The following is a 16,393-nucleotide window of genomic DNA, read 5'->3' as shown; positions in this document are numbered from 1 at the left end:
AACGCGAATCGTTGGCTCTATTCTGTCCCCACAGATGCTGTCAGACCTATGAGATTTTCAGCATTTTCTGTTTTTGTTTCAGATTCCAGCATCCACAGTATTTTGCTTTTATGCGCCCACTCTTAGACTTATTGAGGCACTTATCTGGCCAATTTTGGGTCAGCTCTGGAGTCTAATTCTGCCTCTGCTATCCTAATATAGTGGGCACCAATTCTGGTGAAAAGGCAGAAAGAACAGGAAGGTACCATACTTGCTAAACTGGCGCTCCCATTTTGTGTTCCCCGCTATCAGCCTCCAAAATCCAATCCCCTGTCCCTCTCAGCCTACTACCTAGGGTCCCTGATATTTCCTTGCCTAAAAGCCCAAAAATACATTAGTCAGTTATCTATGATAATTGCTATAAATCAAGTGGTGGAAGAAAGCGGGGGGACTTGGTGAAATTATAATCACAAGAGCAGCTGTACTATCAAACTGATAGAGCTGTAGGCTGACAAGTCTTCAAGTCCGAATGGATTTCATCCCAGAATCTTAAAAGAGGTGGCCAATGAGGTAGTAGATGCATTGGTGTTAATTTTCCAAATTTCACTAGATTCTGGAAAATAGTAAATATAATCCCTCTGTTCAAGAAGAGAGGGAGGCAGAAAATAGGAAAATATAGATCAGTTAGCCTTTCCCACCTGTTGTGGGAAAGGCGTTAGAATTCATTATTAAGGAGATTATAGAAACTCAAGGTAATTGGGAAGAGGCAGCATAGTTTTGCAAATGGAAAATTGTGTTTAACCAATAATATTGTTCACTGAAGGAGTAATATGCACTGTGGATGAAAGAGAGCATATAGACATGCTGTGCTTGGATTTCCAGAAGTCATTTGATAAGGTGCCACATCAAAGGTTACTGCAGAAAATAAAAGGTGTAACACAGTAACATGGACAGAAGTCAGACATTGGCAGAATGTAATGAATGGAGTCCTGCAGGAGTCTGTGCGGGGACCTCAACTTTTTCCAATTTGTATCAAAGACTTAAATGAGGGGAGTGAAGGTTTGCTAACTAAATCTGCAGATAACAAAAAGATAGATTCAAATGTACATTGTGAAGAGGATACAAGTTGCAGATAGCTATAGATAGGAATGAAGAATGATTGCAGAATTCCATGGTGCAGAAGGATCTAGGTGTTGGAGTGCATGAGTCACAAAAAGTTAATTTGCAGGTGCAGCAAATAATTAAGACTAGTGGAATGCTATCCTTTATTATGAGAGGAATTGATCAGAAAAGAGTGTAATGTTTTAGTTATACAGGACATCCTGATTACTGTGTGCAGGTTTAGTCTCCTTATGTAAAGAAAGATGTAAATGCGTTGGAGGCAGTTCAAAGGAGGTTTATGAGAGTGATACTTGGAATGAATGGGTTGTCTTAGTGGGAAAGATTAGTCAGATTGGGCTTGTTTCCAGTGGAATTTAGAAGAGTGAGGGGTGGCCTGACTGAAGTTCATAAGATACTGAATGGTCTTGACAAGGTGGAAGTGAGTTCATTTATGGATGAATCCAGAACATGGTGGCACGGATTTAAAATCAGGGGTCACCCTTTTGGGATGGGGTGAGGAAAAATCTTTTCTCTCAGAAGTTTATGCAACTTTGGAATTCGCTGCATCAGAAGGTGGTGGAGGTGGTCATTGAATATTTTTAAAAGTTAGACAGATTCTTATTAGATAAGGAAATCCAAAGTTAGATGACAATCTAGAGCTTAAAACACCAACAGATCAGCCATAATGTTATCAAATGTCGGAGCAGACTTGAAAAGCTAAATGGTCTACTTCTATTCCTGTTTCGTACGATTGTAAGTCCTTCCCTGGGTCTCTCTTGTAGTCATGATATGGAGATGCTGGCATTGGATTGGAGTAAGCATAGTAAGAAGTCTCACAATACCAGGTTAAAGTCCAATAGGTTTATTTGGTAACACAAGCTTTTGGAGCATTGCCCCTTCATCAGGTGAGTGGGAGTTGTGTTCACAAACAGGGCATATATTGACACAAACTCAATTTACAAGATAATGGTTGGAATGCGAGTCTTTACAAGTAATCAAGTCTTAAAGGTACAAACAATGTGAGTGGAGAGAGGGTTAAGCACAGGTTAAAGAGGTGTGTATTGGCAATTATTAAGATTTTGCAAGCCCAGGCAAGCCATGGGGGTTACAGATAGTGTGATATGAACCCAAGATCCCGGTTGAGGCCGTCCTTATGTGTGCAGAACTTGGATATCAGTTTCTGCTCAGCAATTCTGCGTTGTGGTGCGTCATGAAGGCTGCCTTGGAGAACGTGTACTCGAAGATCAAAGGCTGAATGCCCATGACTACTGAAGTGTTTTCCGATTGGAAGGGAACATTCCTGCCTGGTGACTGTTGAGTGCTGTTCATTCATCCATTGTTGTAGTGTCTGCATGGTCTCTCCAATGTACCATGCCTCGGGACATCCTTTCTTGCAGAATATTCCAACCATTATCTTGTAAATTGTGTTTGTGTCAATATATGCCTTGTTTGTGAACACAGCTCCCACTCACCTGATGAAGGGGCAGTGCTCCGAAAGCTTGTGCTGCCAAATAAATCTGTTGGACTTTAACCTGGTATTGTGAGACTTCTCTCTTGTAATCCCAGCAGTGGCTGCTGCTTGCTTTTGGCACTAGTGGAGCTACTCAGCTGCCAGCCAATCAGGCTGATTGGCAGCTCTCAGGCATAGGAAGGACCACACAAAGCTTTTTTGAGGCTGCCTCCAACATTTTATCACCGTGCAACTGACTTCTCTACCACTTCTCCCCATACATCTGCTGATCAAAAGCTTGCATGGTCAAAAAGGCATGTTTTAAGGAATGGCTTAAAGGAGGAAAGCAAGGCAGAGAGGCAGAGAGGTGTAGGAAGGGAATTCCAGAATTTGGGGCCTGAGCAACTATAGGCATGGCCACCAAGGATTATGGAGATAAAAGTTGGATACAACTCCATTCACTTGACAATATTGGAAACAATGCTTAGTAACCTTTAGAGATTTATCTATATCACTCACTATACAGAACAGTGAAAGAAAGTCCCATTTACAAAAGCACCAAAGCTTTTAGATCTCAAGTGATTAATTCCTTATTAAAAACAAACTTCTGTTCCTAAACCCAATACTTCAATAGTTCCCTTAAGCTATCAATCAAACTGTGAATGCAAAATCCCCTACTCAGATGACTATGGCATTTGAAATTCAGCCAAGCATTCATAATGAAGAGTCCTTAAGGAAATAACAACAAATCACTATTGAAACTACTTGAACAAATGCTGCACCAGCTAGCTTATAATCAAAGCAGTTCAGCAGAAGTTTTTATTTAACCCACTGACAGCTGCAGCAAGATTATTTTAATAGTTTAAAGAGTAAGATCAAAAAAACTTCAGGACATGATCATTAAACAGACTTCATCTGTCCTTCAAGAGCATTTACAAGTTAATTCCATCAATTTAATGACTCCCACCCACATTGTGGGTTAAGTCCCTTGTAACAGCCAAAATGGAGTCTATTTAAACTCAGCATTTATTTCAAATGCACTGTCGAGTTTCGGGTTTCTCTCCTGTGTGAATCACACCCTACCCTGGCCCCTTTCTCCTGCTGGCAAAAATGGGATACTTCAGAAAATGCAGGGAGACAACTCAACCCAAGCCCAACCTTCCTGATAAATGCAGGTTCCTGGCATCACCTAAAGAAGATACTTGTGAATAAACTTTCCACTTTTATTTTGAATATTCTCAATGTTTCCCAGCTAGCACCCTTAAAGGACTGCCAGTCTCTCCCAGCCCATGGAAATCCAGCCCTTACACTTAAGAGATAGTAATTTTTGATTGGTTTAGTTCTAATGAATGGAGGGTTGAGCAAATTAAGTCATTTAGCCAATCCCTAATGACATAACCAGTGCAAGATTTCAGCATTGTAAACAAACTAATCAAGGTTTCATTAAATGAAGGTGTCAATGAAAATTCTTTTATCTATCGTATCTTTCATTTATAGTTATAAAAAGTTCTTTTTTTTTAAAGAAAGGGCTTACAGTTAGACTTCAGCCGAGCAATTTCAGTCCTCGCTTGTTCCAGTTCTCTTGCCTTTATCTCCAGTTCTCTTGAAACACATTCATTCTACAAAGTGATACAAATATCATTCACTGTTTGAGAATTGTAGAAATATTTATCATTTCTCTCCAGAACCACAGAATCATTGAATGATTACAGCACAGAAGGCAGCCACTTGGCTTGTCATGTCTGTGCCATGCCTTTGCAAAAGCAATTCATCTATTTCCAATCTCTCTCTTTTTCCCCATAGCCATCATTTATCACCCCACTCTCAGGCAATGCAATCCAGAATCATCGCTTGTTGGGAAGACCCACCAAATTATTTGCCAATCAGGTACTTAATTGGATAATGGTGGGCTTTCCTTGGGAGGAAGGACCCTGAGAGGCTGGAAGCTCTTCACTGCCGTGTCACCGGGGAGATGGTGGCTGTTGCCAGTAATATACATGCCCAAGACCTAGGACCACCCAAGTACAGGTGAGTGATGGTGGGATGGTGCTGACACTCCATTACCCCCCACTTCCCAATCCAGGCACTGAGGGCAAGAAAGCAATCCATGGGCTTCCTGTCATGAACTTAATCAGAGCAGTGTGGTGAGAAGTCAGCCATCCTCCTGCATCATCAAACGCCCATCGGTCTGCAGGTTCACCAGAGGGGAGAACATGAAATTCCCCCCACTCTGTTTTCAATGAGGGGCCCCTGGATCTGTTTTCATTGTTTCTTACGTTTGGATTATAAGAAACCTCTCACTGAGTTGCTGCAAAACCCAATAAAAGACACCCACTCAAACCACTTCCCACCTTCTTGTTTTTCTAGTTGTGCGCAGGTAACGTGTACTACCTGTGTTAGTTGTCTGTTCAGCTTGGCCACTTCGAATTCTGCACTTTGGTACGCCCTTTCTTTGTCCAGTAATTCCTTGCGCATCTGACAATTCTGCAGAGATGCATTAACTTAGTTAGAATACACAGGGCAGTTAAAATGTGGAATTTGTCTCACTGATTGAGAAACATTCCTAAGGGAATTAATCAATTTACAATGTTAGATTCAGTCCCTTCACTGGGCATTCTTCCTATTGTGATCAAAATTTTCCCTCCACCCACCATAAGGGAAGTTCATTTTCAAAAGGAATTTTCATTAAGAACTTGCTTTGTGGAAGTTATGAATTAACATCCTGTTTTCTATGTCATATGAATATTAGAGGGGTGGATTAAGGAATTTTAATTGTGAAGTGTTACATTTTGGTAGGAAGAGAATGGAGACTCTACTGTTTAGAAAATAAAGTGTCAAAAAAGGGTAGAGGAGCAAAAGGATTGTTAAAAGCAGCACCAAGAAAAATCCGACGAGGGGCATAGGATTGAAAATAAAAAAGTTGCATTAATATGGATCAAACCTTGATCAGATCATACTTGGCAAGATCTGCGTGCAGTTCTGGTCTCCATATCATAAAAATGATCTAGAGGCACCACTAAAGGTGCAAAAAAGATTCATAAAGATAATACCTGAACTCAGAGGTTGCATCAGCAAGAAAGGTTGAGCAGACTGGAACTCTTTTCTCCAAAGAAGTGGAGATTGAGAAATGATAGAGGTATTTAAAGTTATGATGGGGTTTGAGAGGGTTGATGAGTGCAACATTTTTTCCCAATTCTGAAGAAGACCAAAACTAATGGCTGTAAATATTAGATAGTCATTAACTGATCCAATTGGAAATTCAGAAGAACGTTCTTTACCCAAAGTGATCAGAATGTGGAACTTGCTACCACAGGGAGTGGTTGAAGTGAAGAGCACAGATGCATTTAAGGGAAACTGGATAAAGGGAAGGAATTGAAAGACATATAAATAGAGTGAAATGAAGTGGGATGTTGGAAGTTCCCATGGAGCATTATCACTGGTACTGACCAAAGGATGAATTGTCTGTTTCTGTGCTGTGCATTCCATGTAATTTTCATTCCCTTTTAACTTAAGAACATAAGAAATAGGAGCAGGAGTAGGCCATCTAGCCCTTCGAGCATGCCCCGCCATTCAATAAGATCATGGCTGATCTGTCGTGGCTCAGTTCCACATTCCTGCTCTCTCCCCATAACCCTTAATCCCCTCGCTTATCAAAAACCCATCAATCCGCGTCTTAAAAATATTTAGCGAGGCAGCCTCCACCACCTCAACGGGCAGAGAATTCCAGAGATTCACCACCCTTTGAGTGAAGAAGTTCCTCCTCAACTCCGTTCTAAACCGCCCCCCCATATCTTGAGGCTGTGCCCTCTAGTCCTACTGTCCTTTCTGAGCAGGAAGAGTCTCTCCACCTCTATCCTATCCATCCCATTCATCATCTTATATGTCTCAATGAGATCTCTCCTCATTCTTCTAAACACTAATGAGTACAAGTCTAGTTTATTCAGCCTCTCGTCACAGCTCAACCCCCTCAACTCCGGTATCAGCCTAGTAAACCTCCTCTGCACTCCCTCCAAGGCCAAAATATCCTTGCGTAAGTACGGCGACCAAAACTGCACACAGTACTCCAGCTGCGGCCTCACCAATGCCCTATACAGCCGCAGCAAGACCTCCTTACTTTTATATTCAATCCCCCTCGCTATGAAAGCCAGCATCCCATTCGCCTTCCTGACCACCTGCTGCACCTGCAGGCTGGGTTTTTGCGACTCATGCACAAGGACCCCCAGGTCCCTCTGCACCATCGCCTGCTGCTGCTTTTCGCCACGTAAGTAATAGTCCTTCCTACCATTATTCCTACCAAAGTGGACCATCTCGCACTTGCCAACATTAAATTCCATTTGCCATTTCCTGGCCCATTCGCCCAGCCTATCTAGATCCTTCCGCAGACTCTCCACACCCTCCGCGCAATTTGCCGTTCCACCAATCTTGGTGTCATCAGCAAATTTCGACACCATACACTCGGTTCCCTCCTCCAGATCATCTATATAAATGGTAAATAGCTGAGGCCCCAGCACCAACCCCTGGGGCACTCCACTAGTCACCAACCGCCAATCCGAATAGCACCCATTGACCCCCACTCTCTGCCTCCTATTTGACAACCAATCCTCTATCCACACTAACATCCTACCCCCAACTCCATGCCCTCTTACCTTCTGCAATAACCTCTTGTGAGGTACCTTGTCAAACGCCTTCTGAAAATCAAGAAAGACCACATCCACCGGCTCTCCTCTATCCACCGCCCTAGACACATCCTCATAGAACTCCAATAAATTTGTCAGACACGACTTCCCCTTAACGAAACCGTGCTGCGTCTGCTCTATCAAGCAATTCCCCTCAAGATGCCTCGCTATTTCCTCCTTGATGACGGATTCTAACATTTTACCTACAACAGACGTTAAACTAACCGGCCTATAATTCCCTGCCTTTTGCCTGCCACCCTTCTTAAACAACGGCGTAACATTAGCCGCTTTCCAATCTTCCGGCACTTCCCCGGAATCCAGCGAAACAGGATTGAAGGCTTCTACTCAACTAGGGAACTTTTCTCAAAACATACATGACAAGGACTCTAAATTAGAGACAAACTATTGAATAAGAAGGCAAGAACCATTGGGGGGGAGCAGGCAGGGAATGGGTAGAGGCTAGTGGGTCTGGAGACCAGTCCTGAGCCCATTAATGCTATTTAAAAGAGATGGTGATGAGGATATCAATAATTTATTCAGCTCCGCACCAGTTTCTGGCACGGAGCGAATGGGTGCGGAAGTCCGGCTGCCGGAGAATCATGGAGGCTGTGGTGCCCAGCAGAATGCCTGCAAAAATTGCCCCCACCCCCGTCCCCTGTCTGTGAAGGACAATGATGTGGGTATGCCGGCGTTGGACTGGCGTAAACACAGTCAGGCTTTTTACTGTGAAGGACAAACCATAGAACTCAGGAAACCCTTATTAACAGATGGTCTTTTCTAACTTTCTTCCTGATTTGATCACACACATGCTAAATCCAGTCAGGTGAAAATTAGAGGCCATTCATTATCAATGATTAATTTCCTTCAGGCACAATTCAATAAAGTGTGCACCTTCTTTAGAATCAGAGAGCACAGAAGAGCATTCGGCCCAGAGTCCGCACTGACACATTAGAAACACCTGAACTTCCAACTAATCCCACCTGCTGGCACTTGGTCCATAGCCCTGAATGTTATGACGTGCCACCTGCTCATCCAGGTACTTTTTAAAGGATGTGAGGCAACCAGCCTCTACCACCCTCCCAGGCAGCACATTCCAGACTGTCATCACCCTCTGGATAAAAAGGTTTATCCTCACACCCGTCCCTAAACCTCCTGCCTCTCACCTTCAGCAAACGTCCCTTCGCGACTGACCCTTCAACTAAGGGGAGCAGCTGCTCCTTATCCACTCTGTCCATGTCCCTCAATCTTGTACATCTCGATCAGGTCGCCCCCCCACCTCAGTCTCTCTGTTCCAACAAAAACAATCCAAGCCTATCCAACCCCTCTTCATAACTTAAATATTCCATTCCAAGCAGCATCCTGGTGAATCTCTCTGCACCCTCTGAAGCGCAATCGCATCCTTCCGATAGTGTGACACCTAGTATTCTAGCTGTGGTCCCACCAAAGTTCTATACAACATCAACATGACTCCTCTGCTTTTGTAATCTGTACCTCGATTGATAAAGGCAAGTGTCCCATATGTGCTTTTCCCCACTCTAATAACATGCTCTTACGCCTTCAGAGAAGTGTGGACAAGCACAGCAAGGTCCCTTTGTTCCACAGAACTCCTAGTGTCCTACCATTCAATGAATACTTACTTGTCAAATTACTCTTAAAGTGTGAGGTGATACACTTTTCAAGGTTAAATTCCATTTGCCACTTATCTGCCCATTTAACCATTCTGTTTATATCTTCTTGAAGCCAAGACACTCCGCCTCACTGTTAACCACCCAGCCAATCTTTGTGTCATCCGCAAACCTACTAATCTTACCCCCCACATAGTCATCTATGTTGTTTATATAAAATGTCAAATAATAGGGGGCTCAACACAGATCCCTGCAGTATGCCACTAGACACTGGCTTCCAGTCACTAAAGCAGCCTTTTGTCATCACCCTCTGCCTTCACCAACTAAGCCAATTTTGAATTCACTTGATCAATTACCCTGTATCTTATGTGCATTTAACTGTTTTATAAGTGTCCCATGTGGGACCTTTTCAAAGGCTTTGCTGAAATCCATATAGGCTACATTGACTGCACTATCCTCTCACATTCACACCTGGTCATCTCCTCAAAAAATACAATCAAATTTGTCAGGCATGACCTCCCTCTGACGAAACCATGCTGACTATCCCTGATCAAGCTTTGCCTCTCCAAGTGGAGATCGATGCTCTCCTTCAGAAGTTTCTTCAATAGTTTCCCTCCCACTGATGTGAGATCCACTGGTCTATAGTTTGCTGGTTTATCTCATAGAGTCATAGAAGTTTACAGCATGGAAACAGGGCCTTCAGCCCAACTTGTCCATGCCGCCCTTTTTTATCAAAAATCCGTAAGATAATCCCAATTGTCCGCATTTGGCCCATATCACTCTATATTCATCGTACCCATATAACGATCTGAACGTTTTTTAAAAAATAAAATTGTACCCAACTCTACTACTACCTAGAGGATGTATACACATTTAGAACATAGCAATCTATTAGTGACAGGGAACATGGCTTTGTACAGGGGAGGTTGTGCCTTATGAATCTGGTAGAATTTTTTGAGGTGACAAAAACGGTTGACGAAGGACAAGCTGTGGTGTTGTCTATATGGATTTCAGTAAGGCGTTTGACAAAGTCCCTCATGGCAAGTTGGTGAAAAAGGTTAAGGCTCATGGGATACAAGGACAGGTGGCTAGATGGATTGAAAACTGGCTTGGCAACAGGAGACAGAGGGTAGCACTGGAAGGGTCTTTTTCTAGCTGGAGGTCTGTGACTAGTGGTGTGCCGCAGTGCTCTGTACTGGGACGTCTGCTATTCGTAATATATATAAATGATTTGGAAGAGGGAGTAACTGGTGTGATCAGCAAGTTTGCAGATGACACCAAGATGGCCGGACTTGCTGATAGCAATGAACAGTGTCGGACAATACAGCAAGAAATTGATAGGCTGCTAAATTGGCGGAGAAATGGCAGATGGAATTTAATCCAGATAAATGTGAGGTGATGCATTTTGGAAGAAATAATGTAGGGGGGAGTTATACAATAAATGGTATTAAGAGTATAGAAACACAGAGGGACCTAGGTGTGCAAGTTCACAAGTCCTTGAAGGTGGCAGTACGGGTGGAGAAGGTGGTGAAGAATGCATATGGTATGCTTGCCTTTATAGGAAGGGGTATAGAGTATAAAAGCTGGCGTCTAATGTTGCAGTTGTATTGAACGTTGGTTAGACCACATTTGGAGTACCTCATCCAGTTCTGGTCGCCTTACTACCGGAAGGACATGGAGACCTTGGAGAGAGTGCAGAGGAGGTTTACCAGGATGCTGCCTGGTATGGAAGGTCTTAGCTATGAGGAGAGATTGGGCAAATTGGGGCTGTTCTCCCTGGAAAGATGGAGAATGAGGGGAGGCCTAATAGAGGTATATAAGATCATGAAGGGTATAGATAGAGTGAACAGTAGGAAGCTTTTTCCCAGGTTGGATACGAAAATCACGAGGGGTCAGGGGCTTAGGGTTAGAGGGGCGAGGTATCATTCAGATGTTAGAGGGAGGTTTTTCACGCAACGGGTTGTGGGGGCCTGGAATGCACTGCCAAGTAGGGTGGTGGAGGCAGGCACACTAGAGTAGTTTAAGGTTTACCTAGATAGGCACATGAGCAGACTAGAGATGGAGGGATACAAAAGAATGTTCTAGTTAAGGATCAAGAGCCTCAGGACGTTCCTGGGAACCAATAGATTCCTACGGGCTGTCCAACATATTTTATGGTTCACCTGTCTCTTACATTGGAGCTACTGGGGATCTTCTGTGAATGTCTGTATAGGCTGTGTATGTTTATTGAAGTCTTTTTTTTTACATCCACAGGTGATTCGGTCTGCCTTGTTGGCCAACAAGGGGCATACACATGGTGGGTCGTGCAAGGGCTCTCTTGGATGTTGCTTCGAGAGTTGCCTAGTGCTTCACGTCGTTAGTGTCTGACAAATTTATTGGCGATCTATGAGGATGTGTCTAGGGCGGTGGATAGAGGAGAGCCAGTGGATGTGGTCTTTCTTGATTTTCAGAAGGCGTTTGACAAGGTACCTCACAAGAGGTTATTGCAGAAGGTAAGGGGGCATGGAGTTGGGGGTAGGGTGTTAGCATGGAGAGAGGATTGGTTGTCAAATAGGAGGCAGAGAGTGGGGGTTAATGGGTGCTATTCGGATTGGCGGTTGGTGACTAGTGGAGTGCCCCAGGGGTCGGTGCTGGGGCCTCAGCTATTTACCATTTATATAGATGATCTGGAGGAGGGAACCAAGTGTATGGTGTCGAAATTTGCTGATGACACCAAGATTGGTGGAACGGCAAATTGCGCGGAGGGTGTGGAGAGTCTGCAGAAGGATCTAGATAGGCTGGGCGAAGGGGCCAGGAACTGGCAAATGGAATTTAATGTTGGCAAGTGCGAGGTGGTCCACTTTGGTAGGAAGAATGGTAGGAAGGACTATTACTTAAGTGGAGAAAAACTGCAGCAGGCGATGGTGCAGAGGGACCTGGGGGTCCTTGTGCATGAGTCGCAAAAACCCAGCCTGCAGGTGCAGCAGGTGGTCAGGAAGGCGAATGGGATGCTGGCTTTCATAGCGAGGGGGATTGAATATAAAAGTAAGGAGGTCTTGCTGCGGCTGTATAGGGCATTGGTGAGGCCGCAGCTGGAGTACTGTGTGCAGTTTTGGTCGCCGTACTTACGCAAGGATATTTTGGCCTTGGAGGGAGTGCAGAGGAGGTTTACTAGGCTGATACCGGAGTTGAGGGGGTTGAGCTATGACGAGAGGCTGAATAAACTAGGCTTGTACTCGTTAGAGTTTAGAAGAATGAGGGGAGATTTCATTGAGACATATAAGATGATGAATGGGATGGATAGGATAGAGGTGGAGAGACTCTTCCCGCTCAGAAAGGACAGTAGGACTAGGGGGCACAGCCTCAAGATAAAGGGGGGGTGGTTTAGAACGGAGTTGAGGAGGAACTTCTTCACTCAAAGGGTGGTGAATCTCTGGAATTCTCTGCCCATTGAGGTGGTGGAGGCTGCCTCGCTAAATATTTTTAAGACGCGGGTTGATGGGTTTTTGATAAGCGAGGGGATTAAGGGTTATGGGGAGAGGGCGGGAATGTGGAACTGAGCCACGACAGATCAGCCATGATCTTATTGAATGGCGGGGCAGGCTCGAATGGCTAGATGGCCTACTCCTGCTCCTATTTCTTATGTTCTTAGTGTACGCTTAAACTGGACCAATTGACGGACAACACGACAGCTCAGTGACTATCACTGTTTGCTGTGCAGACACAGGGACCCGGGTCGGATCTCCGACTTGGGTTGGTGTCTGTGGGAGTTTGCACATTCTTCCCATGCTTGCGTGGGTTTTCTCCGGGTGCTCCAGTTTCCTCCCACACTCCAAAAACATACTTTTAGGCTGACTGATCTTAATAAATTGTCCCTAAATTAGACCTCCCTTAATCTGGCGCACATATAATTATCTAATTTTGCACCCCTTTATTGTGGAGTCCAAGAGGCGTAGACAAAAGTCGTAGGTAAAAGAAGGATTCGAATGAGGCACTCATGGAGTGTTAAAATTGGTGGCGCGGGCTTGTAGGACCAAAGGCCCTGTTTCCTGTGCTGTGTTGTTCTTTGTACCTCTGGCAGCTTGTTGCAGACACTCACCACCCTCTGTGTGAAAAAAATTGCCCTTCTGGACACTTTAGTATCTCTCCCCTCTCACCTTAAATCTATGCCCTCTAGTTTTAGACTCCCCTACCTTTGGGGAAATATATTGACTATCTATCTTGCCTATGCCCCTCATTATTTTATAGACCTCTATATGGTCACCCCTCAGCCACCTACGTTCCAGAGAGAAAAGTCCCAGTCTATTCAGCCTCTCCTTATAACTCAAACCATCAAGTCCCAGTAGCACCCTAGTAAATCTTTTCTGCACTCTTACTAGTTTAATAATATCCCTTCTATAATAGGGTGACCAGAATTGCACAGTATTCCAAGTGTGGCCTTACCAATGTCTTGTACAACTTCAACAAGACATTGTATTCCATGTTTTTACTGATGAAACCAAGCATACTGAATGCCTTCTTCACCACTCTGTCCACCTCTGACTCCGAATTCTACAAACCTTCTTAAATAGCAGAAGCACATTTACTATTTTCCAGTCATGTTGCATCTCCCCATATGGCCAAAGAGGAATTGAAAATTTGGGTCAGAGCCCCTGCAATCTCCTCCCTTGCCTCCCAAAGCAGGCTGGGGAACAATTCATTCAGGCAAAGAAGGTGAGACTAAGTATAAATCAATGTTCTAGTATTCTATTGTAGAATGCTCAAACTGATCGTACATAAATATTTGCACTATGTGAGAAGAATTAGAAACCTTTGACAAAAAATTGTGTTTTATTATCTAACCTGCGACTTAAGGTTTGATAGTTCTCGCCTTAACTGTTCTAGGAGATCACTTAATGGATCGCAATCCGTGGTAACGTTCTTGGCAGGCTCTTCAGAATCAGTCACCTGCACTGATTGAACATTCTCAGTCATGGGGACATCTGCTTTCTCAAGTAACTCTGTTGCATCATTCTTTGAAATCTCTGATGACTTTGTCATAGAAATTGGCAATGGCTGTTCATTTGGATCAGCTTGGAACCTGTCAGGAGACCTTTTCTTTAAGAAACGTTGTGTTGTGGCCTGATCGTTAGTGAACGGACTTCCTCGCTGGGAAGTTACGAAGCCTCCCCAACGCAAAGGCTCCTTCCGAGAACTTCCTGGCTGCCCTACAGACCTCTGAAGAATATCTGAAATCTGGCTGGACATTTGCCTTAATGCAATATCCCTATAGTACTCAATTTCATAAGGAGCGTCAGTAAAATTTCTTCTGCCCTATATAAAAACAGAACAGATGTAGTTCTAAATTATATGACACTTTCCACTCAACACTCTGGTTATTCCTTAGCAATATTTTTAAGCTAGAAATAAATATAAGTTTCAAAAGAGCAGGGAAAACTGGTACAAAATTACTTTGAACCATCAATTGTCTCTTACCTAATCTTTTGTTTGGCACTACAATGCAATAACTCCTGCAAAAACTGTAAATAAGTATAAAGAAAATCCTTTACTCAATGGTACATATCTTTGCATCCACCCTGCCAAGATTCAAGGATGGCTTGTTTTATAAATACCAGTTCCTTTGGGCCCATTCACAATTGTTTATCAAAAGGAGGCTATTCAAGAGACATTATGCAAGCTTACATGCAGTAAGTATGCAATCTTACAGAATTGGACCTCTTTAGGAACTGTCTCGCTGCAGCTTCTTGGGATTATGGAGTTTTAGCAAAGATACATTGACACCACTGGGTTGCCTGCATGTGCACACCTACACAAGAGTGACTGGTCAACGCTCCCTCTGAAATGTTAGATCAGAAGTTATATTTGCAAAGCGTTGAGAAGGCTAGTCTCGGAGGTCAGATATTTTACACAACATTCCTAGGTCCAATGTTGGACAGGTGGCTTTGTCACGTTACTTAGGAAGTAAATGATTTTAAAATGATTTCCTCAGATGAACATGTCAATTTTAATATTCCGATATATGATGTTTGTTGTGTGTTGCTTCCCAAGTCATTTTGTTTTCTTATCAATTTTTCCTCTGTAAAGCCTACCTGTGCCATACAATTACTCTGTTTTAAAGGCCAATCTTACACCATTGCTATGCGATAGCCAGTTGCTAAGAGGAGCACAAAAATGGTTTGGATACAGTAGCTGTGTGATTTTCTATCCCTCCCTAAAAGCTGTAACCTGAGTTACAGCTGAGGTTAGGAACTCATGATGTGCACCTAAATTCCATTTTCATGAGCAATGTAAGATACCAGTTGGTTTTGATTATCTTGGGCAGCATGATGGCACAGTGGTCAGCACTGCTGCCTCAAAGTGCCAGGCACCCAGATTCATTTCCCAGCTTGGGTCACTGTCCATGAGGAGTCTGCACATTCTCCCTGTATCTGCATGGGTTTCATCCGGGTGCTCTGGTTTCTTCCTACAGTCCGAAAGACATGCTGGTTAGGTGCATTGGCCATGCTAATTTCTCCCTCAGTGTCTCTGAACAGGCACTGGAGTGTGGGATTTTCACAGTAATTTCATTGCAGTGTTAATATAAACCTACTTGTGATAATAATAAATAAACTTTAAGGTGATTTGGAAAGGAATTTCCCAATTCCCTTATTCCAAATCACCCTTGGATTTTACCCCTGGTTTTCCCAGATCAGGAGAAAAGCAGAGTGTTAATATTACGATCCACATGGCACAATTATTTGGGAAAGGATGAAAAGACTATCTTTTTCCATATTTTGTTGTATTATGCTTGTCAAAGTACTAAATTCTATTCACTCCTTCTCTATGACAGAATTAGGATAATACTTGGCTTTTCGTTTCAGATTACACTGGTCAATTTCAATGCCAGAGAATCTACATGTTAACTCAATCACTGCAAAAGCTGTAATTCTGTTCTTCTTTACACCGGACACTGTTCAGAATTACTTAATAACATAAGGTTACAGCATCAGAATTTAGAAATGTTTGACAGAATTAAAATTTCAAAACTAAACATATTGCATTACCTTGTTTAACTCAAAGTCGGAACTACTCAACACTTGTGTTTCTTTGTTCGCAATTAGCTTCTCACCAAACCGATCCACCAACCCCAGGTCCTCTGCTGAAATTCCTAGAAGGTGCAACACATTGATTAATCAGAGTAATGTACGTAATAGGACCAAAGATAAAATTTACATGAGAAGAAAACACTTAATTCAACATTTCAACTTGAATTTCAAACCCTATCTGATACCTGAAGTATTATTTCAATTTATTATATTTAAAAGATTTGTGCACAAGGTCAGACGAAGCAGATTAATAATCCATAAAGAAAATTTACAATAGCAAACAATCTGCTTTTCTAAATAACAACCACAGTTCCCTGCAGTTGCTTTTGTACATGTTGTTCCTGGAGGACAGAGATTATTAATATAGAAACACTATCCTTCCAAATCTCTTCCTTTGCCTTTCATGTCCCTAACATTATCAGCAATTACTGGATGTCTGACAATGCAACATTCTCAGAACTGCATTTTATAACTGTAGTTTCCTATGGACTTCAAGGC

The 16,393-nt window shown here is 43.0% G+C and overlaps 1 protein-coding gene across 1 annotated transcript in view; it reads right to left on the bottom strand.

The window, feature by feature from the left end:
• The window catches only part of cep290 (centrosomal protein 290), a 127,579-nt gene that overhangs the window by 75,830 nt on the left and 35,356 nt on the right, over positions 1–16,393 (bottom strand). The window contains exons 17-19 of the mRNA XM_080191336.1: positions 15,854–15,957; positions 4,922–5,014; positions 4,065–4,149 (exon numbers count right to left, since the gene is read on the bottom strand). Coding sequence (XP_080047462.1) covers positions 4,065–4,149; positions 4,922–5,014; positions 15,854–15,957 — 282 coding nt within the window. The remainder of the gene's footprint in view (positions 1–4,064; positions 4,150–4,921; positions 5,015–15,853; positions 15,958–16,393) is intronic.

The sequence above is a fragment of the Carcharhinus amblyrhynchos genome, chromosome 6 (assembly GCF_965287045.1).
Source record: "Carcharhinus amblyrhynchos chromosome 6, sCarAmb.v2.hapA, whole genome shotgun sequence".
Classification (NCBI taxonomy): domain Eukaryota; kingdom Metazoa; phylum Chordata; class Chondrichthyes; order Carcharhiniformes; family Carcharhinidae; genus Carcharhinus; species Carcharhinus amblyrhynchos.
Note: the sequence above shows the minus strand (reverse complement) of the source record. Positions and strands in the feature narration are given on the sequence as shown.